At 52.6% G+C, this 21,236-nt stretch overlaps 1 protein-coding gene across 2 annotated transcripts in view; it reads right to left on the bottom strand.

Moving 5' to 3' along the window:
* Window positions 1-3,005: 3,005 nt before the first annotated feature.
* TMEM266 (transmembrane protein 266) overlaps window positions 3,006-21,236 on the bottom strand; it is a 116,100-nt gene continuing 97,869 nt past the window's right edge. For both annotated transcript variants that reach the window (XM_084782957.1, XM_084782958.1), the window contains exons 9-11: window positions 11,858-12,047; window positions 6,093-6,155; window positions 3,006-4,224 (exon numbers count right to left, since the gene is read on the bottom strand). In XM_084782957.1, the coding sequence (XP_084639083.1) occupies window positions 3,632-4,224; window positions 6,093-6,155; window positions 11,858-12,047 (846 nt within the window). In that variant the 3' untranslated portion in view covers window positions 3,006-3,631. The remainder of the gene's footprint in view (window positions 4,225-6,092; window positions 6,156-11,857; window positions 12,048-21,236) is intronic.

Genomic DNA, 21,236 nt, shown 5'->3' with positions numbered 1-21,236 from the left:
CTGGCTCCGCCTTCCAGTTCTGTTAACCTTGGGTGAGTTAAAAGTCGAGACCTTGGGTTTGGGATCATGTGAGGCTGGAGCTGAGAAACGCCTGTCATATAGTGTGTGCCCAGGGCATTCAGCGGTGCAGCTTCTGTGTGGCTTACATTGACAATGGCCCTTGTGTGGGCCTGGGCCTGAGTCAGTCTGGCCATAAGGAAGACTGAAGGAGGAAACTGGGAGATGGCAGAGCCTGAGCCTGAGTAGGTATGGAAGCCCCACTATCCGCTGGGATGCTTCCCTTGCGGGATACAGTGGGAAGTCAGACCTACCTTTATCCACAGAGCTTCTCAGTAGCAGATAAAGAACAACAGAGAGCTTTTCAGGCTGTCTGCCTCCATTTGTGGGCACGTACAAGCTGACTGTGGATACGGGTTTGCACGCGGTTGGTCACTCCAAGCCCAGCTAGGGCTGGTCTCGGTTTAGGCACTGCTAAAGGCAGGTTTGTCTTGACTCTCCTTAATTGTGGTTGCCCACTACCGCTCACCGATGAACTTACAGAGCTTAAGGATCCTAACGGGAGAGCGTGTCAGTCCCTGTTCCTAATGCGCAATGTAGGAGATGGCTGGGCGTGGTGGCGCACGCCTTTAATCCCAGCACTCGGGAGGCAGAGGCAAGCGGATGGATGTGAGTTTGAGGCCAGCCTGGTCTACAAAGTGAGTTCAGGACAGCCAAGGCTACACAGAGAAACCCTGTCTCAAAAACAAAACAAAACAAAACAAACAAACAAACCAAAACCAGACAACAACAACAAAAAGAACTCCCCTGGATAAATCAGCACAGGTTATAAGGAGGACAGATGCCCTGGGTCCAGCCAGTCATCACTGGCCTCAGCATCAAGTCTCCTGTCTGGTGTAAACAAATGCTCTCTCTGTATAAATTGTCATGTGCTGTTTGAGCTGAGAACCTGGGTCTGGAGGTAGGATTTAGCCCTTTTACTTTAGACCTGAGCTGACAGTTTTGTGTCAGCTTGACATAATCTTAAGTTATTTGAACGGAAGGAACCTCAGTTGAGAAAATGCCTCCATAATATCCAAGTGTAAGGTGTTTTATTAATTAGTTGTTGATGGGGCAGGGCCCAGCCCATGGTGGGTGGGGCCACCCCTGAGATGGTGGTCCTGGGTTCTATAGGAGAGTGTGCTGAGCAGGCCCCCTAAGCAGCGCCCCTCCATGGCCTCTGCATCACCTCCTGCCTCCAGGTTCCTGCCCTGTTTGAGTTCCTGTCTAACGTCCCTTGATGACGAACGGTGACAGTGGCAGTGTGAGTCTTTCCTAGGTTGCTTTGGTCATCACGTTTCATCACAGCAATAGTTTCCTAACTATAAGACCCAAGTGTGTTTGTATCACAGTGTCTTCCGGGCCCCTTTCCCGAGTCAGGCTGGCCTGCTGACGCTGACAGGGAGAATGGAGGACAAACAGTAAAGGCGTGCGACTGTTATTTTCAGACATGATCTTGGCTCAATCCAGGCCAACCTGCAGCTAAGAGATGTAGGCCCACTATTGTTTAAACTAAAACTCGAGTGGTGGTTAGATCGTTTCTTCTGTCTCTCTCCAGAAGGCCCCTGGGAGGGACCTCAGACTGAGATTAGGCTTCTCTGCCAGCTACCAAAGCATCTAAAAGCAGATTCTGGGCGCATCACTCTGGAGACCAGCCTGGGGCTGATAGCTAGTTACTATGTGGGACTTTCCTGGGCTGGACTGTCATGGCCTCTAACTTCCTCCTCTCCCTCCTTCACCCCCTCTGAGCAGGAAGCAAGTAGACCCGCATTGGCCCTCCCCCAACAGCAGTCCCTGTCAATCTCAGAAAGGCGAGAATGAAGGAGCATTAGAAGGGACATAGGTAAATAAGGAAGGCGAAAGTGGGCTCTGTGAGATGGCAGCGTCTTATTCCCACAAGACACTGCGGGGAAATGATGAGACGGCATGGGCCACGTGCTCGCAGGATGGGGAGGGCGGGGTGGTGGTGAGGGTAGGGGTGGTATCTGGAGGACCCTAGAGCCCTGTGAAGTACCCAAGCCTGTTCCCTCCTTTTCGACTACCTTTCCAGTGTGGCTCTGTGCCCTGAGCCTCTATGCAGAACTTAGGTCTGATAACTTAAGTAGGCAAAGGAGCAGCTGCTGGTCATACAACAGAACTGCTGCCCTACCAGGGCTAACTCAGTAGGCCCTGGGAGCTGGAGGACACCGGCCTCCTACAACCAGGGCGGGCCGCACACTGATCCTGCGACCACCTATAAAGGGTGAAGGGGAGAAAGATTTGAAAGAAGTGTGAGCTACTTCACAATGGCAGTGATGCTCCTTCCTCTAGTCACCGGAGGAACCCTTAAAACAGCAAACCTTACTGCCCCGCCCCACCCCACACACAAGAGGCAACATGGTGGTCGTGCACACCAAACTCTGAAAGATGTTGGGCAGGAGAAAATGAGAGCAGCCAGGAGGATGTGATGGTGAAGGGAAAGCCAGAAGAGAAGTTAGGTCAGGCTGAGCCAGCTGCAGCCCAACCCCCACTGGCAGGCATGGGCCTCACCAAGGCTGGGATTTGAGTTGGGGGTCAGGTAACTTGGAAAATGACCAGGGGTGGGCAGGGAGCCGGTGATGTCATACCTGCTTGTAATTGGGCAGATGGCAAAACAAGGGCTGAAAACTATTATTATGGACAGGATGTTGAACTTAGCTCCGGACTAAGTTTGAGTTTGAGCCCTACACCCACCCCTGTTGGTGCTCTGGTCCAGTAGCTGCTGGGGAGGCACAGCTGTGGGCTCCAGCCTGCTGGAGAGAGAGGAGAGGAGGGGAGGGAAAGCACTTTCTGGCTGACACCGATAGGTTCAAGACTCTCCCCTTGCCAGAGAGGAGATGGAGCGGCCTAGGTTAAGTGTGTACCTGGCTGACTCTGAGCCACTCTAGACCCTGGAGAGCAAACAGAAGCCTCTGCCACCCAGAAGTCTCAGTGCAGCTCTTTTTTTTTTTTTTTTTTAATTAAAGCCAGGGTTGTAAAATGGCTGCCCCTGCCCTCCCAGACCCCTCCCGCCTCCAGATCAATCCCCCTCAATGGCCTGTGATGACTTGGAAATGTCCATGCTGAAATGAGAGAAGGACAGTTGAGACAGGCTCAGACCTGGTCTCTTCTGTGATTGTGTCGGCTCCCCCAGCATCCCTGAAAAGACGGCGTGGGGTGGGGCCGGGCAGCCCCTGCTCACAGTGCTGTTCCCGAGGATCCGGGCTGGGCATCAGGAACGAAGGCAACGGAATAGGCTGAGCTGGCCCCGACACTCTACCCTGCTGAAGCTGGGCCATAGGCTGGTTTTTGTTTAAAAAAAAAATGGTTTAAAAAACAAACAAACAAAACCCGAAAACCCCAGCCAGGAGCACCACCCTCTCCTGAGTAGGGCAAGAGGAGGCCCCAGCTCTGGACTTTGAGGTCTGAGGCGTGTGGCCTCTGCCTGGCATCACCTCCCTGGAGGCAGACAGCACCCTGAGGGAGGCCAGGTGGGATCCTGAGCCCCATGTTTGGCCCTGGGTGGCCTCTGGGGTCCGAAAGAGCTTCAAGATGGCTGTCTCCCCTCTTTCCACTCAACAAGCTGTAGGCTCTCTCTCTAGGCCTCAGGAACCCTATGCAACGCTGGCTCTTTGGAGTCCAAAGATCTGAACCTCTCCTCCAACCCAGCAGTGGGCTGCAAGTGGCCGACAGGCTTAATCTGAAGGACGGCGAGGGCCCCCTGGTTCTCCTGATTGAACAGACTGACCCTTTGCTCCAGCTCAGGGCTGGTCTGGGCTGAGCCTGCTGGGGTAGGCTGGGCCAGGGGTGCTGGGTCCAAGGCCTTATGGGATGAGCAGGGGTCTTTTGACACAGAGGACCTCAGGTCCTGGACTGTGGCCTCTGTCACCTGCTGCTGAGGGGCCAGTAGCAGTGGCAGGGGAGAAGGTCCAGGCTTAGAGGACTGCTCTTCTCGGGGGGTGCTACAGTCTGTGGAGGAGCCCAGTGTCTGGCTGCTGGCGCTCTGCGCCCTGGTGACTGAGCCACAGGTGGAATGGGACGTGGTCTCCGAGGTGGCACGGGTGCAGGTGCTGTTGCCAGTGAGTTTCAGAGGCAGGTCGACTGAGAACAGATCTGAGGCCATGTTGGGCTGGTGGATGTCTATGGCAGCTGTAGTGACCACACACACTGCTGGTTCTGGGGCCCCACTGTCTGCAAGAAAGATAAAAAATATATAATAATTTATTATACATTATTCATTATATTCTATAAAACAAATATATGTATGTATACATACATATACACACATATACATACACACATATGGATATTATATATATATACACACACATAGTTTTGTTTTTGTGAGACAGTGTTTCTCTGTGTAGTTCGGCTGTCCTGGTAGTTGCTCTGTGGACCAGGCTGGCCTCGAACTCACAGAGCTCCACCTGCCTTTGCCTCCCAAGTGTTGGGATTAAAGGTGTGTGCCACCACTGCCTGGCTAAGAAAGGTAATACCGGTCACACTTTGTCTCTGCCCACCCAGCTGGACTTTGAGGCTTGATGCGGGGCTGGGCAACAGACCTGTGGCCAGGCCTTGGAAGCAGCCGTGGTGAAAGGAGGCCTTCGAGACCCCAGGTCACCATCACTGCCTGAACTGAGAGGGATGTTCCTTGGTGAGCTGAAGTGCAGACGTGTGACACTCTTCAGTCTCCCGTGAAGAGGGCCCCACAACACTGCCCAGGGGACTGACGCTTTAGAACTCAGCTAATGCTTTGCCCTCGAGGCCCACGTTGTGCTCAGTCAGTGGCGACTGCTGTATTCTGAGTGCTGGAGACAGACAGGGAGGAAGACCTTGCACAGCTGCTGTGGGAACTTTGTGTAAACAAAGAGGCAGAAACATCTCCACAATAGATTAACCTAATCCATCCCAATCAACCCAGAAAGCTTGTCCCAGGAAAAGGAACTGGGGTTCTCTTGAGGAGTCACTGAGTTGTTGTTGTTATTGTTGTTGTTGATATTGGTACATGTGCTTGCCCAAGAGCACAGGAGCACATGCCCATGTATGTGAAGAGGCCAGAGGTCGAGTTGGATGCCTTCCTCTAATACCCGCTACCTTTTTTTTTTTTTTTAAAGACAGGCTCTCTCATGGAGACTGGAGTTTACCAGCTAGCTAGCCAAAGGACCTCTGGGATCCATCTTGTCACACTGTTGGGAGTTTTAAATGGTCTGGGCTGGGATGAGAGGGACACAGTCTGACTAGCCTCGGGGCAATCAACAGTCAGCAGCTCTTTCTTTATGAGGGGCATTAGGGTGATGGGGAAGTTCCCTGGGCACAGAGCTACACTGAGAAGTGAGTCAGAGATGGAGAGCCAGCAGTTTGGATGAGACTAGGATAAAGCAGGAAAGAGAGAAGTGACCAGGGAGTTAAACAACAGAGAAGAAAGCCACTCAAATACATGGTACACAGCATGTATTTTCTATACCTATAGTCGAGATTGCAAGAATTTCAAGGACTGTAAAATCCAAGATCAAGATATAAGACTTTGGCTGAACATTATGCTAAGAGGTCTGGGTATAAAATTAATCCTTCCCCTAAAGAAAACACACTAACCATCCCCTAGGATTTCAATTAAGAAGGAAGCATAAAGCATGCCGGGACCACCCAAAGCCTGCTTCCCCTTTAGCCATCTATGTGGAGTAAGTTTGCTTTCCACGGAGAGTGGGGGGCACCTGAGCATGTGTCCAGTTGGGAGATGACTTGAGTTCTGGATTACAAACCCTTCCCTCTGTAGGAGTCCATACTCAACTCTCATGGAACAGAGACCAGATTGCCCTGACCTTGGCACCTATAGGCTAAGCCCTGGGGCATCCGAGTTTCAGCTAACCCATCTGCTGAGGCTTAAAGCTCTAAGTGTTTCAGCCCTGGGCGCCACCATCACAGTCTACAAGCTTGTAACGCTAGGCCTTGCTACCTGAAGCCAGACCAAGCTGTACCTATCCTGGGGTTTAGGGCTTGCTGGGGTCCCAGGTATCCGGGGGCCTGCATAGGGCATGCAAACAGTCCCAACCCAGACTTACCACTGCTGGGCCCATTGTAGTACTGGCTGATGTAGCTGTTCATGTCATCTTTCACCACGGCTTCTACAGAGATGGGGACAGAGAAGGTGGCACGTGACGGTGTGTTACCTGCCATGTTTTAGCCAAGTTGCCCTCTGAGCCACTGTAAGGATAGTGATGGCTACGCTCCCCAGTTATTGTAAAGATGACAGAGAGCTAGAGTGCAGCCAGACACACAGAAGCCCTTCCATACACGCCTATAGGAGGCTGTGGAGACCTCAAGGACCACCACACTCTCCGGTTTATCTGCCGGCTGAGGTCTGCAGGTGACAGACTCCATGCTTTTTGAGGCTACCTTCTGAGGCACACCTGAGTTGGCTGCTGAAGCCGGTCCACCTTCTAGTGGCTGAGTGGTAGAGGCCTGGATCTTAAAAGCTTTCTTGGCCTCTTTTGATCTTGAAAATGCCTGCGGTCAGAGGTGTGTTCAGCATTAATGCTGAGTGGAGGGTGGGGCTCAGGCTGGCTCCCGCTCCCGCACTAGCTAGCACAGATTCTCTGAGGCCATCCATAACCTTTACTATAATTGCAGTCCAGTTCTGCCACTGCACTGGGAAGCAGAGGTGACTTCCCAGCAAGCCATGGACGGTGCAGGGACACTGGGCCCCCGGGGATCAGGCAGCAGGGGCTGCTCACTTAGTCAGGTGTTGTTTTCTGGGGCCACTGTTGGCCCTAGAGATTCATCAGGTGATGTCTCCTTGCTTAGCGTCAGTTTCTTCATTTGTTACGTGAGGGTCCCTAGCAAGGCTCTTGCAGACTTTGATGTAGCTGGGCTATATGGATAGATGGTCCTGAAACCCCTGGAGGGTTCCAGAATCATCTGGCTCATCCCATTTCCCCACCCCCACCCCTGCCCCCAGCTCCCAGAGAGGAATCATGCGTCCTGTCAGCCCAGGACTCTTCACTGGTCTTGCACTCTGAGGGAGAATCTCAGAATCTACTTCTCTGAGAGTCTGTAATGACCAGCTGTTACTGAGCAACTGTTCTTCAGGGCTACAGTGTGTCTGGCCCTCTGCCAACGATTAAAGCAAGGAGTTCCTGCCTGGGGGTGGGGGTCAGGGTGGAGGTACAGTCAAGGGCTGGGAGGCATCCACCCTTCAGTGGAGCAGGGGTTTCCTATCTCACTGGGAAATAAATGGCTACCATGCACAAGGCTTTACAGCGCCCGTAACTGCCCTGCATGTGAAAAACCAAAGACAAACCCATCGTGACTGTCATCCCCATCAGGCTGTGATTGCTTAACGTACTTGTCCTTCCGATCCTGGCATAGCCGTCCCCCCACAGCAACCTATACCCTGCAAATGTGTTTAGCAACTGCGTTTGCCGACTCACGCCAACGTCCTGGGCAGCAGATGCCCGGCTTCTTCTCTGCAGGCATGGCCACGGCCAGGCCATCAATACACTGCACTCCTGTGAGCTCTACCCAGGTTCCTCACCACCATCCCAGACCCAGGGCGGGTGGTGGTAGCCTGGAGTTGCAGCTTGTTAAGCAGCCTGCTGCAGGTATCCTCTGTCTCAGCCACCAAAGTGCCTAAGCGTCGTCTCCTCACTCCACTGACTACGTGTTTGAGGATGCCATAGCTTCCCCAGGCTGCTGATAAAAAGGAGCTCAGTCAGGTAGGTGACCTTCAGCCGAGCCCTCTCTCCTGAGCACTGACTGGTCTGGCCAACTGTCCCTGGGCAGCTCCCGGATGACTTCCTGCTCCCTGTGACTCAACGGGTCCACAGCAGAATTCATGCCTTCTCCCCGCAGCTCGCCCAGCCTTCACACTGGTGAATGGGCCCCCTACCCTAGCAGAGACCCTGGCTCCTTCAGGTGCCTCCTCATGTTCCTTAATACCCCAGCTCTCACCTAGCCTGTAACTTAACTGGTCAAGGGACCTCGACCCTTCTGCTGAGGCCTCACTTCCAGACTTAGGTGGGACCTCATGGCTTCTTCTCCAGGTTTAATGAGCACTTACTTTCTGGATGTACTAGCTAGCAAGGCTGGTCCCTGAGTAGCCGCCGGGGTCCTGTTCAGGGTGTGTTCTTTGCCCCCTGCTCCAGACCCATGGTGCACAGGAGGTCTACCCTGTCTCCTCTAGTGCTGACCTTGGAACTACATACTTCATGCTAAGCCTTCGTCCCTATCCATACAGGGGATACTAAGCTTTTAAGAACAGGAACCACATGTCACCCAGTTCCCTCAGTACTTTGGTGTGACATATGTCAAGTGCCAAGACAGGAGTCTGGACAGGTCACACATCTGCACGTCCTCCAAGCCTCCTACTTAGGGGGCCACAGAGCCACCATGAAATGCTCCCTGCAGTGTTCAGCCTGTGTCCTCAGGTATGAGGCTGGGCTGTGGGGCTGAGGAATACTTGACCACACAGCCAGTTTCCCACAGCGCTGCCCACCTCCCACCTAATAACAAGCCCCTCCCACAAAGGTCTGGTTTGATTTTCTTCCCTCCACTGAGGAGCCCTAGGGGTTTGCAGAAGCAGCTCCCTGAGGATTGAACCTCACAGACCTTGGTTGTGGGAAGAGAAGGTGCAAACATAGGCTTCACAGGAAAATAGTCTGGACACTAGCTGTGTGGTCTTAGGCAAATCTCTCAGCCACTCTGGGCTTATGCTTCCTCACCTATAAAATGGGGATGACACAGGCAAAGCTGCTGGGGAGCTATGCAGACCCACCAGTGTGAGTGGATACACACGGACAGTCCTCTCCTGTCTGCCCTTGGCCCACAGCATCCCTGTTGGCTTCTGAGGCTGACACCCGTCCCTAGGAGGGAGCACTCTGCAAACCCAGCCCGTTTTTGCAAAACCTGAGTCCAGAGTTGGCACTGACTGCCTTGGTCAGAGCTCCAGACCTGCTGGTCAAGGCAGAGGTAGGAAGGCTGGTGAGCTGACTGGGCCACGCCTCCTGCAGATGAAGAGACGGGCTGTGTTCCACGGGGCTGAGTGGCAAGGGGGGCCTGATGAAGACCCACACATCTCAAAGCCCTAGAGGCTGTACCCCACTCCTGCTCCCACTCCTCCACAGCTCAGTGGCACTCACCGAGATGCTGACATCACCAGGGCACCTGTGGCAATGCCCTGTCTAATGGCAGGGCACACACCTGAGCCCCCAGGCTCTCTCAGGGAAGAGCTTCAGGGACTCTGACACCTGACAAGCTGCTGAACATCAGAGCTCAAAAAGCACCAAATCTTTCTGGAGGGCAAGAGCAGGAGCTTGAACCCAGGGCCTCAGGTGACTGTACAGGTCATGACACTAGCCCTCCTCAGGGAAGCTAAGTGACCTTCAAGGCCCAGTTGGGATCCAAAGGCAGACCTGGACCCCTGAACTCATTCAGGCTACTTCAAATACTACTCTGGGTGAAGCTTTCTCAAGTCTAACAAGCCTTGGGGCTCCTAGGGTCCCCAACACTTTATAGGGGCCAGCAAGGGTACCTTGTGTTCAACCAGCACATAGACCCTGTCTCCTCCAAGGGTAGACCCTGCAGCCAGCTCAACTTCCTGTTCCCTGCTGCATGGCAGAGGGAAGGCCAAGGGCAGACTGGGCAGAGGCACCTCTGTGGCTGGTGCTCTGGACACTGGTGCAGCAACGGGGCGGGGGGGGGGGGGGCGGGATATGCCAAAGTGATATATGGTGAAATCTGTAGCACTCCCACCAGAAGCTGTAATTCATAAGTTATGGGCGCGCTTCAAGACTAATAAATTTGGGAGAGAAGTATTAATGACGAGACAGGGGCACTGTGAACTTGGCAGGCCCCAAAGCCTGGAACTTTGCAGCCCAGGTTTTAAAAATGATTTGTGCTAAAGCAAGTCTAAACAGAAGGCCCTTGGTGTTGTCTGACTGGGACCTGTTGGGAACTTCGGGACGCTCTTCCCTCTCAGAGGGATCTGGCTGAGCTGAGGCTGGAGCTATCCCCAGCAACCCTCCCCCACTCAGGGAGTGACAGCCATGCGGAGGTGATACTGGCCACGTCCCAAGGCTCCTGTGACTCATTGCTATGTCTGCAGGTTAACGCCTGCATTGTCTGTGTCCGACTGTGCATGCAGAGGGGCCTCCAAGCCCTGCTAGCCTGGAGGTCACAGCGACTAACAAACGGTGCCCTTCCTTAATCTTCAGAGTGGCCCAGCATGCTCTTCGCTCATCTGATTGTAATTTTCTACTGTCATGGAAATCCCACCCTGGACATGGCTCCTGCTCAGCGAGAAATCAGCTGGGAGATGCCCTGAGTCCCTGGACGACTTCAGGCCATGAATCATGGAAGCTTCTCACAGCCTCACAGCTGCCCCCCCACCCCCCGCCCCATGTTCTGCCCTCGGCTTCAGAGGCACGGGCTGTGCCACTGAGGGCTCTGAGGACAGCTGTGACCATGCAGACAGAGGGCTGAATTGTGTGTGGGTGGCTGCAGCACACAAGGTAAGTGTGCATCAAAAGAGACGGAGGTATTGAGGGCTGCCACAGGGGTACTGGAGCAGGAGTGGGCGAGGAAGGGCTCTCACGTAGCATCTGTTGCTGAGTGCACAGACATATCCCTCCTCAACGTGTTATATTGACGTTTCAATTCCTGCTACCAGGATGTGAGCTTATCTGGAAACAACACGATTGCAACGCCATTAGTGAAGATGAGGTCATATCAGAGTAGGGGGACCCTGTACAAATAGGGGGTCTGGACACAGAAAGGGAGATGCCATGTAAAGATGGAGGCAGAGGGTGAGTGGTGTTTCCACAAGCCAAGGATTGCCAGCAACTGCCAAGAGCTACAGAAGAGCAAGGGACACCCTGAGCTCAGACCTGTAGCCTCCCGAACTATGAGGCATTTTGCTATAGGCATCTAACGAGTGACCACGCTACTCCAGGGACATGGACATTTTCCAGAGAGAGCCCAGGGAGCCAGTTAAGGTGTTAAGTCAGGGAGTGACATGGTGGGGGAGATTGCTCACACCTCCTGTGCCTTAGTGGAGGAAGCTGGAGGTGAGTTCACCAAGGCCTCAAGCCATGTAGCCAGGCAGTGTGACTTCTTTGACTTCTCTTCTGGGCCCTGGTAGGTGGCAGTCCACTAGAAAGGTCTCAGGCTACCAACTAGGAGTTTGGCTCTACCACCATGATGGTTAACGTTGGCTGTCAGTTTGGCAGGATGTACGACCACTAAGGAGACAAAACTCTAGGCACCAGAGGTTCTGGACTGAAGAGAGGTCAGTAGGGGAGTATCTAGCCTGGGCTAAGAGCTTGGAAGACCATCCTAACAGTGGGTGGCACGGTCCCATTTGCTGAGGCTCCAGAGGCAAGACAGGAAGCGAGCCAGTACCAACTTTCATCTGGTTCCTGCCTGGAGCTACAAGGCGTCCACTCCACCCCTGTGGCTCTCCCAGTATGATGATGTACCTCCCTCTCTATAATAAGCCAAAATAAACCCTTCCTTCCTTTTGTCAGGTTTTGTTTTCCCCCAAGTACAAGGGAACTAACGACTATTAATTCCCAATAGGTCTTTCAATGGCTTTACTAGATCTGAATACTTTTTAGTGTGTGTCAAGATCCCCTGGCTCGCCGCTCCTCCTGGCCTCTGAGGGGCACTGACTTCTGAGTGCCATCACAGATCACAGGTAAGGGGGCAGATAAAAAGCACAGACCTGCAAGTGGTCCAGCTCCTGGACTCCTATGTCCAAGTCTCTCTGTGCAGAGACCTGGAGTGAGGTGAGGGAGGAATCCTTGGAACTCTGGGGGGACCACGGGCTCACCTTGAGAGGGCCTCAGCTCCTCCACGATGCTCTCTCCAGCAGTCTCCTCGGCCCACGTGCCGGCCTCCACTACCTTGTAGCGGCTGCGTGGCTGGCTCAGCACGTGTGGGGCCTGCAGCGCTGCCTCCCGCTCAGCTGCGAGATCCAGGTCCTGTTGTGCCAGGTGCGCACGCAGCTGCCGGATCTCAAACTGCGAGAGGTAGAAGGGTTGTGGGTGGGCGCGCTTGCCCGGGTTCGGGTGGGGATGGGGGTAGGGTGGCACCATTGGGAAGGTTAGGGGCCTGCAGTCTCACTAGCCGCTCAGCACCTGGATGGCAGAGTAGGATGTGAGGGTCAAAGGGCTGAGCACCCAAAGGCAGGACACTGTCCTCTGTGATGAGCTCTCAGCCTCATAACATACGAGAAACTTACAAACTGTTAAGTGTGACCCTCTGTCTCCAAATACCGTTTTCAGGCCCTACACGAAGAAAATGGCCATAAATATAAAGAGAGCTGTAGTTTATAGGAAGAACACTGGACCGGCTGTCAGGACATCTGGATTTGAACCTGCCTTTAGCTACTTGTGGGCCTCCAAGGAATGAAAGGAAAGCCTCCTCAGATGCTGCCTCGGACAGGTGTGCTTAATAGAAGTCAGGAGGTGCCAAACTTGAGCACTCTGGTTTCACAAACATGTTGTCTCCCAGTGATACCCGTTTCCCTCTTGCATGAGTTGTGGGAGATGGCTCTCGGCTAGCTAGTACTGGGGTTTGTAACCTTCGGAAGGGTTTTCACTTTCTCTGGTCTTGGTTTCCTGGTTTGTAAACACATTTTTGTTTCTGAGTTCTATGTTCCTTTCTGAAGACCTGGTTGAACAAACAAACAAACAAAAACAAAACAGTACCACAGCCACCACCATCATCATTGCTGGAAAGCATCTTAGAAAGGCTTCTAAATATCTCTTAGGTTTGTGACTGAGATAGGTCACTCCAAATCTTACTGGCACGTCTGGGTGTAGGACAAAGGGTCTGTGTGTGCTAAGCGGTAGTGAGTATTCACTGCCACCTAGTGTTCAAGGTGCACATTGCACCCTCTCTACACAGGCCAGAGTGCCAATTACCTACTTGTCCATGAGGCCCCAAAGCCTACCTGCCTCCTAGCCCCCTTACTAAAATGTCAGCCTGGGACCTCCAGCTGCCTGTATACTAACACTATGTACCCAGTCAAAACAGCACTCCGTTGTCTCCGCAGACCTGTTCAGCAGGTGGTTTTATCTCACGTTAGCTACAGTCAAAAATCTCCTTCCTTCCTTCCTTCCTTCCTTCCTTCCTTCCTTCCTTCCTTGTTTCCTTGTTTCCTCTCATCCAACCCACTCCCTTGCGCAGCTCCAGTTTCAAGTGCTCCCTTAGGCTGCTCACTCACTCCTCCCCCATTCTACGGCTGGTCATCGTCTGACAGCCACATGTCCTTACCCTGGAAAACCTAAGTCAGATGACACCCCTGTCCCGTCTTACTGCTTTGTTCCCACACGTGGGAGAAAGCCCAAACTCCCTGCCCTTGGCTTGAAAAGCCTCCAGTGTGAGCCTGCCCACCCTGCCAACCTCATCTCCTCCCCTCTCGTTTCCTCTGGCTGTTCTGTAAAGGCACAAGGCACAAGGCGCTTCCCTGCTGCTCCCTTGGTCCCAGATCACATGCCTGGTCTCCCACCTATGGCAGCCTCTTTGAAGTCTCTGCATCACACTGATTGTATTCAGACACTTTGGCTCCTCCCCCCACCTTCCTTTCTTCCTTCTCAGACAGGGCCCCATACAGTCTCAGCTAGCTTCAAACTCACCTTCCACTTCCGATGCTTGGCCCACACCTTTTGAGTGTCGGGATGCTACTGTGCTTGGCTCCCTGCTGCTCTGGGACCGGACCCCAAAGCCCCCTGCACTCTAGACAACCACATCACCAACTGTGCCATGCCCCCAGGCCTTACTTTCATTTCCAATTCATTTGTTTTTATGAAAGTTGAACATGAGCACAACTGAGGGCATTTACTCACACTGGAATAGCCTAGCAGTGGCCACGTGTTGGGCAACTCCCAGTGTTAGTATATGCACAGTGGTGTCACTCATGTTTCTAGAGAATTCATTAACCTTCGGTCAGGGATGGACCTCTGGGTGGGTGCTTCTACACTGGAAACAACAGGTCAGGGGCCATCACCAGGGAGGGGCACTTTCTTTCAACTCTTATTTCAGCCTTGTGTCTCTCTCCTCAGGCTGTTGCCCAGCCCAGGGCTTATGTGCTGAGCCTCTGGTTCCATTTCTCCAGAGGACAAACCCATGGCTCCTTTTGGGGTGGGGTGTGGCTTCCCGACTAGACAAGCCATGGGGTAGTTTAGATTGCTGTGTAGACTTCCACCTAGCCCCCTGGTCCCGATGTTTCACACAACATCCCTCTCCTCCCAGAATTGCTGGGGTTCTGAGGGCAGAACTGGTCCCTATTCTCAGCCACAAATCCTCCGTCCTTATGTACGAGTCACTATTTTACCCATTTCATTAAATCCTTTGAAATCAGTATCCTCTTTGATCCAACCTACAAGACTCACAGTTTCCTAAGCTCTATGCATTTGGATTCTCTCTTCAACTCTCATTTTAGTGGCACCAGAGAGGCAGGTGCAAATCAGATGCAAATCAGATGCAAATGTGTAGCCTTCCCCATTTTCTGCTAAGACCATTCATTAGTTTATAGTTTACCACCGTTGTAGTGTGACACTAAACAGAAACAAAACCTTAATAGTTATAAAAAAAAGCCATGAGGAAACCTAGTTTGCATGCAAAAGATAAAACATTAAAAATAAATAAATAAAACTAACAAAAGCAAAATCCACTTGATTTGCAGTGTATGCCCCTATCTGTAGTGCAGCCCACCTATCCATCCTGGTTGATTTCAAGCTATTAGCGCAATGTCATGGCACACCGAGAGAAGTTGGGCATAAGTTCTCCCAAGCCGATAAGAGCCACGGTGCACCAACGTGGGCCTTATGTGCTATGTGTACACACAGGAGGCCCTCAGACGCTGGCAAGTAAATGAAGTGGACGAGCTAGCTTCTTCGCTCTTGTGGTTTCTGTTGGAGCCTAACTCTGGCTACAGCCTGAGCTTCAACTCTAACCCAAAGCAGAGACAAAGATTTCGCCACATGCACTGAGCCCAGATTTTGGCCAAAGACTAAGTCCTGATCCTGCCTACACACCCACTAGACTCAAGAATCTCCCCCTCCACTAGCGAGCATGCTCTGAGCCCACGGCCACACAGGACTGTGGCTCCTTGTTATCCTTTCAACCCAAACCTGGGTCCCTCACCCTGGCACAGTTGCAGCCCCAGTCCCAGCTCCTGACTGGAGACGCTGGACCTCAACAACCTAGCCCGTGAATGGGCTGGCAGTTGCAGAGAATGAGAATATGGCTTGCAAACTTTATGGTGGCCTTTTAAATTATATATATTATTTTCTTTCCAGGGGGTGAGGGGCCACTTCTCTAGAAACAAGGTCGTGAAGGTCAACAGGGGTCCATGAGGTAATCTTCCCCAGCTCTGCAGGGATGGAGGCCCTCTTGCCTAAGCTGATGGGAACTTCCCATGGGCACACGCAGCTGATTTCTCCAAGGCCATGCATCAGAGTCTGCAGGCCCAGCTAATGGCTTCCTAGGCCCCTCTGAACAGATGCATTATTGATGGCCTGTAATCGATACGGAGCTGCTCTGGGAAGTCTCACTGGAATTCAGGCCAGCCAGGCGGAGGTCAGGGCCTGCCCAGGCCAAGACCACATATGCTCGGAAACAAGTTTTGAACTGAAGATGCGAACACCAAGTCCATGTAGTTTTCTCATTCATTCATTCTTCATGCAGAAGTGAGGTAGGGGGCCATGTTAGAATTCAGCTACATGTTTTGGAATGAAAATGCCTACCGTGGCTTAGAGGTGATTCCCAAGGGAGGAGATGGCTTGTGCCACTGCAAGGGACACATCTCTGCTGAGAAGCACATGGCTAGTCCCTTGGCGGTGCCTGAGGCATAGGAGGACTACATCAGATGCAGGGTCAGCAGGCAAGTAGGGCTGGGGCGGCTGCAAAGGTTGCCCGGCAGAGCCACGTAACCAGTGTGAGATATATTGAGGACTTTAGTCTTTATTTAAAGAGAAGCAGGAAACAGCAGGAAATGTTCACACAGGACAGAGCGGCAGCCATTGGTGCTGTGACCCAGATAGAGCGAGCACCATGCTGACTGCAGGGTGGAGAAGGTGAGATGCAGCGATGCCCACCGGGGCCTCCTGCAGTGGCAGGCCAGCCCAGAGATGGCCAGATTTGGAGGAGGATGAAAGCGAGACAGAGGAGATAAGAAAGTCAAGAGAAGCGATTTAAGAGGTGAGAGTGTCCCTACATGGTGTGTATTGCAATGAGAGAGAGAGAGAGAGAGAGAGAGAGAGAGAGAGAGAGAGAGAGAGAGAGAGAGAGCGAGCGCAGCCTTCCTAGTGCTGGGATTAAAGCTGTGTGGCTCTGAGCTGGGCGGGAGGCAGGTTTTTAGATGCTTCATGTCAAGAGGATGTAGGATGGCTGGGTGCTCTAAGGCTTCACCCTGTGTAGGGATGACCGACTCCTTATGAGAGAACTGCTGATGGGCCAGATGGCACTCTACTCTGGTCACTGGCTGAGACAACCCCTCGGGGTTTCTCAATGTGTCCCAGTGAGACCCTCAGACGCTGAGACTCGACATGACTACATACAGTGCCCCCCCCCCCAACACACACTGCCAGCTGACTGAAGGGTTGTCAGAGGAATGTCAGGGTGCTATTAGCTGGATGAGTTAATTGAGGCCTGGGGTTGGGAGGAACCTTCTGTGTTGGGGACTAGCGGAAAGGGAAGGTGAGATGCAGTGTGGGAGCCCCTGCCTCTGGCAATCAGCCTCCATGACCTTGTGTCAGGGAGCTTAGAGCCTTGCAGATAGGAAGGGTGGACGAGCCAAACAGAGGCCAGGCCAGCTTGGTGGCAGCTGGGGAAGAGCATGAGGTCATCACAAGGAACTGAGCTGGCCCAGAGGAGGGGGCCTGAGGTCTTAACCCATCCCTTCCACCACACGGGATTGGCCCTTTTCTCCTCTGGGCTTCACTTCGCTTCCAATCCACTTCAAGACAAATGGACTGGCAGAGTTCTGAGTCTTGCCCTGGGACCCCAGGTTTAGGGCTGGGATGGGGTAATGGAATTCCGTATCCATTAACCCTCAGTATTGTCATGAGGGCCAACCCTGTTGCTGCTGCTGCTGCTGCTGCTGCTGCTGCTGCTGCTGCTGCTGCTGCTGCTATAAACTTTCCACAGAAGACTGACTCTTTAAGAAAGATAGCATAATCCAGAGCCCTCATACGCGTCACCAACCATGCAGCACACAGTGAGACTGGCCCACCATGCGAGGATGCAGGAAAGTGTCATCATGCAGGACGAGAGAGAGCAGTTAATAGAAAGAAGCACACGTGTGTGTGAGTGTTCAAGCTAATGCGTAAGGGTCTAAAAATAATGGTGAATAGACACGTGGAAGGAAGTGAGCCAGGAGCGGTGGCACACACCCAGAATTGCATCACGTCAAGAACTGAGGCCAGAAGGTGGCAAGTTCCAGACCAGCCTGGGCTCCCTAGTCCCTTAATGACCATGCTTGACGATGCCATATGTAAAGGAAAACTCAGGCAGCCTGGGCAGAGAGAGGGAGAGTTCTTGAGCCTTAAGATGGAAGGCAAGTCTTTAAAAAAAATTACCAAAACAAGCTGGGCATGTTGGTGCACTCAGCACTTGGGAAGCAGAGGCAGGTGGATCGCTGTGAGTTCAAGGCCAGCCTGGTCTACAAAGTGAGCCTAGGACAGCCAGGGCTACACAGAGAAACCCTGTCTGGAAAAACCAACAAAACAAAACAAAACAAACAAAAACCCCCAAAACTTATAGGGGGAGGAGGGAGAGCCAGTAAGAGAAAAGGGTGTGCAAGACGTGAAACACACACAATTGGAGCCCCAGAGGCGAAGAATGAAAGAAAGGGAAAGAAGCAATAAATCACTCAGCTGAGAGTGTGGCTCAGAGGCAGAGTGCTTGCTGAGCGTGTTAGTGTGGCTCAGTGGCAGAGTGCTTGCTGAGCGTGTTAGTGTGGCTCAGGGGCAGGGTGCTTGCTGAGTGTGTTAGTGTGGCTCAGGGGCAGAGTGCTTGCTGAGTGTGTTAGTGTGGCTCAGTGGCAGAGTGCTTGCTGAGCGTGTTAGTGTGGCTCAGGGGCAGGGTGCTTGCTGAGCGTGTTAGTGTGGCTCAGGGGCAGAGGCTTGCTGAGCGTGTTAGTGTGGCTCAGGGGCAGAGTGCTTGCTGAGCGTGTTAGTGTGGCTCAGAGGCAGAGTGCTTGCTGAGTGTGTTAGTATGGCTCAGTGGCAGAGTGCTTGCTGAGTGTGTTAGTGTGGCTCAGTGGCAGAGTGCTTGCTGAGTGTGTTAGTGTGGCTCAGTGGCAGAGTGCTTGCTGAGCGTGTTAGTGTGGCTCAGTGGCAGAGTGCTTGCTGAGTGTGTTAGTGTGGCTCAGTGGCAGAGTGCTTGCTGAGTGTGTTAGTGTGGCTCAGTGGCAGAGTGCTTGCTGAGTGTGTTAGTGTGGCTCAGGGGCAGAGTGCTTGCTGAGTGTGTTAGTGTGGCTCAGGGGCAGAGTGCTTGCTGAGTGTGTTAGTGTGGCTCAGTGGCAGAGTGCTTGCTGAGTGTGTTAGTGTGGCTCAGTGGCAGAGTGCTTGCTGAGTGTGTTAGTGTGGCTCAGGGGCAGAGTGCTTGCTGAGTGTGTTAGTGTGGCTCAGTGGCAGAGTGCTTGCTGAGTGTGTTAGTGTGGCTCAGGGGCAGAGTGCTTGCTGAGTGTGTTAGTGTGGCTCAGGGGCAGAGTGCTTGCTGAGTGTGTTAGTGTGGCTCAGTGGCAGAGTGCTTGCTGAGTGTGTTAGTGTGGCTCAGGGGCAGAGTGCTTGCTGAGTGTGTTAGTGTGGCTCAGGGGCAGAGGCTTGCTGAGCGTGTTAGTGTGGCTCAGTGGCAGAGTGCTTGCTGAGTGTGTTAGTGTGGCTCAGGGGCAGAGGCTTGCTGAGTGTGTTAGTGTGGCTCAGTGGCAGAGTGCTTGCTGAGTGTGTTAGTGTGGCTCAGGGGCAGAGGCTTGCTGAGCGTGTTAGTGTGGCTCAGGGGCAGAGTGCTTGCTGAGTGTGTTAGTGTGGCTCAGGGGCAGAGGCTTGCTGAGTGTGTTAGTGTGGCTCAGGGGCAGAGTGCTTGCTGAGTGTGTTAGTGTGGCTCAGGGGCAGGGTGCTTGCTGAGTGTGTTAGTGTGGCTCAGTGGCAGAGTGCTTGCTGAGTGTGTTAGTGTGGCTCAGGGGCAGAGTGCTTGCTGAGTGTGTTAGTGTGGCTCAGGGGCAGGGTGCTTGCTGAGTGTGTGTGCTCACTGCCACCCTTACCACCTGCCTTGGCCCAAGCTTCACAAAGTGATCAAAACTCTCAGTCTGATCTAGCCAAGAAACTCTGAGGGAAGGTAGAAGGAAGGGTGGGGAAGAAGGAGGGAGGGAGGGAGGGAAGGAAGGAAGGAAGGAAGGAGAAACTTCCAGGTACTCCTAAGCAGGATAAGTGGACCCCCCCAGCACACACACACACACACACACACACACACACACACACACACACACACACACTCCTAGACCCCCTGCAGTCAACCACTAAAAACATTCAATAGAAATACGTGTACCTAGCATCTCCAGAGCTCACAAGAGCCTGGCCTCTGACAACAGTAGGTACACGGTGTCTTTGATGACAAAATAAAGCAGATCTTCTAGCAAACATTACACAAAAGCCCATCCCTAAGCTAGGGGAAAAAAATTAAAGCAAGTATTTCTAACCTAACAACCTAACCTGATCAACAGGGATCCCGTGAGAGCCCCAAAGTGTGCATTCCTGGAGTGGTGAGCCAGGCCCTTCCACGGTGGCCACACCCAGCCTCCTCTGCCTTTAATGGGCTGGCCACAGAGTCCAGTTGACATGGGCTGCATCCTGATCGATGCACTCTTTGGCCAGCAGCTCGATGGCATCTAATGCAGTAGCAGTAATTTGGCTCCATTCTGCCAATGCCGTCTGCACAGGCCGCCCTGCTGCTGGGATGGCATCCAATGTTTATCTCCATTAGCTTCGCCATTGTTGGTAACAATGAAAATCAGGAGACGGTTGCGAACTAATGATTTAGGAGCAGGGTGAGGCTGTGATCGACCTTGGCCCCTTTCCATCCAATGTGGAGATGACTGGTAGATGGCCATAAATTTAAATTATAGTAAAAGGATAACATATGTTATTTCTCTGATGGCTAATTTTATCAGCTAAATAGGCTTGTCACTAAAGCTATCAGCTGTTTTACAAACCACTTCCCATGTTAAAAAAAAAAAAAAACTTTACGTCTCTCAGTGAAAAATTTGAAAAGCCCAGGTAACAAAGGCTATTGTGCTGAAAAGGTGGGGCCTGAGACTTCTGCAGAGAAGGAAGGGGCTCTCTAGAATAAGCCACTGTGGAGGCTGTATAGAATATGTGTTTCTGTTATTCCTGCCCTTTGACCCGTTCTCTGAGCTCTGGGCACAGGCTCAAAGGTGAGCAAGGTTTGTATAGAGCTGTGAGGTTTGCTCAGAGTTCTCAGCATCAGGACCAGACCAAGGCCAGGACAGGAGATGGTTTGGTTCGCTCCCAACCCTCTGTACCCACAAAGCCTGCCCTCGCTCCTGCACGTGAGCGCAGAGGTGTGTATCCTTCTACCTTCTCTGCCTTAGACATGCATAGAGCTTGGGTCGGGATTGTCATCTTTTTCTTAGGGAAACTGGCCAAGGACACAGTCTCTTACAGGGAGGATTTTGGTGACTGAAACTGTGCCTCCCGCTTACACAAGAGGGTTATGAGCCCACCAGCTTCATTTTGTAGATTAGGTGACTGTATAGCGACTCTTTCTCTTTAGGGGTCCCTGTAGAGGGACTAATAAAGCCTAGCCTGGCAATCTTGACCATCAGAGTCAAAGGACATCATGTATTTGATGGTGCATTTGTAAATAATGACCATTACGGAAATCCATTCAGGAATATTTGTACCCTCATACATCAAGAGCCTCCCTACATGTCACTCAATTAAGCTGCTCCCTCACAGCACCCATGCAAATAACAACTTTGTGGGCTTCATCTTTTCAGTGAAGAAGCTGGTGCCCAGGAGATGGGGAGGGGGGAACAACAGTTGCTGGTGGAGCAAAGGTGGGAACCCGCTTGCTGGCGACTCCCATAAGCAAACCTTTGGCACCCTTAGTCGGCCACCCATTGGATGCTTCTCTTGGGAACTGATGCTTTCCCAGGGTCTAAGCTGTACTAAGGAGTACAT

This window comes from Acomys minous (genome assembly GCF_964271855.1).
Source record: "Acomys minous genome assembly, chromosome: 5".
Classification (NCBI taxonomy): Eukaryota; Metazoa; Chordata; class Mammalia; order Rodentia; family Muridae; genus Acomys; species Acomys minous.
This window is presented reverse-complemented; position numbering and strand designations above follow the sequence as displayed.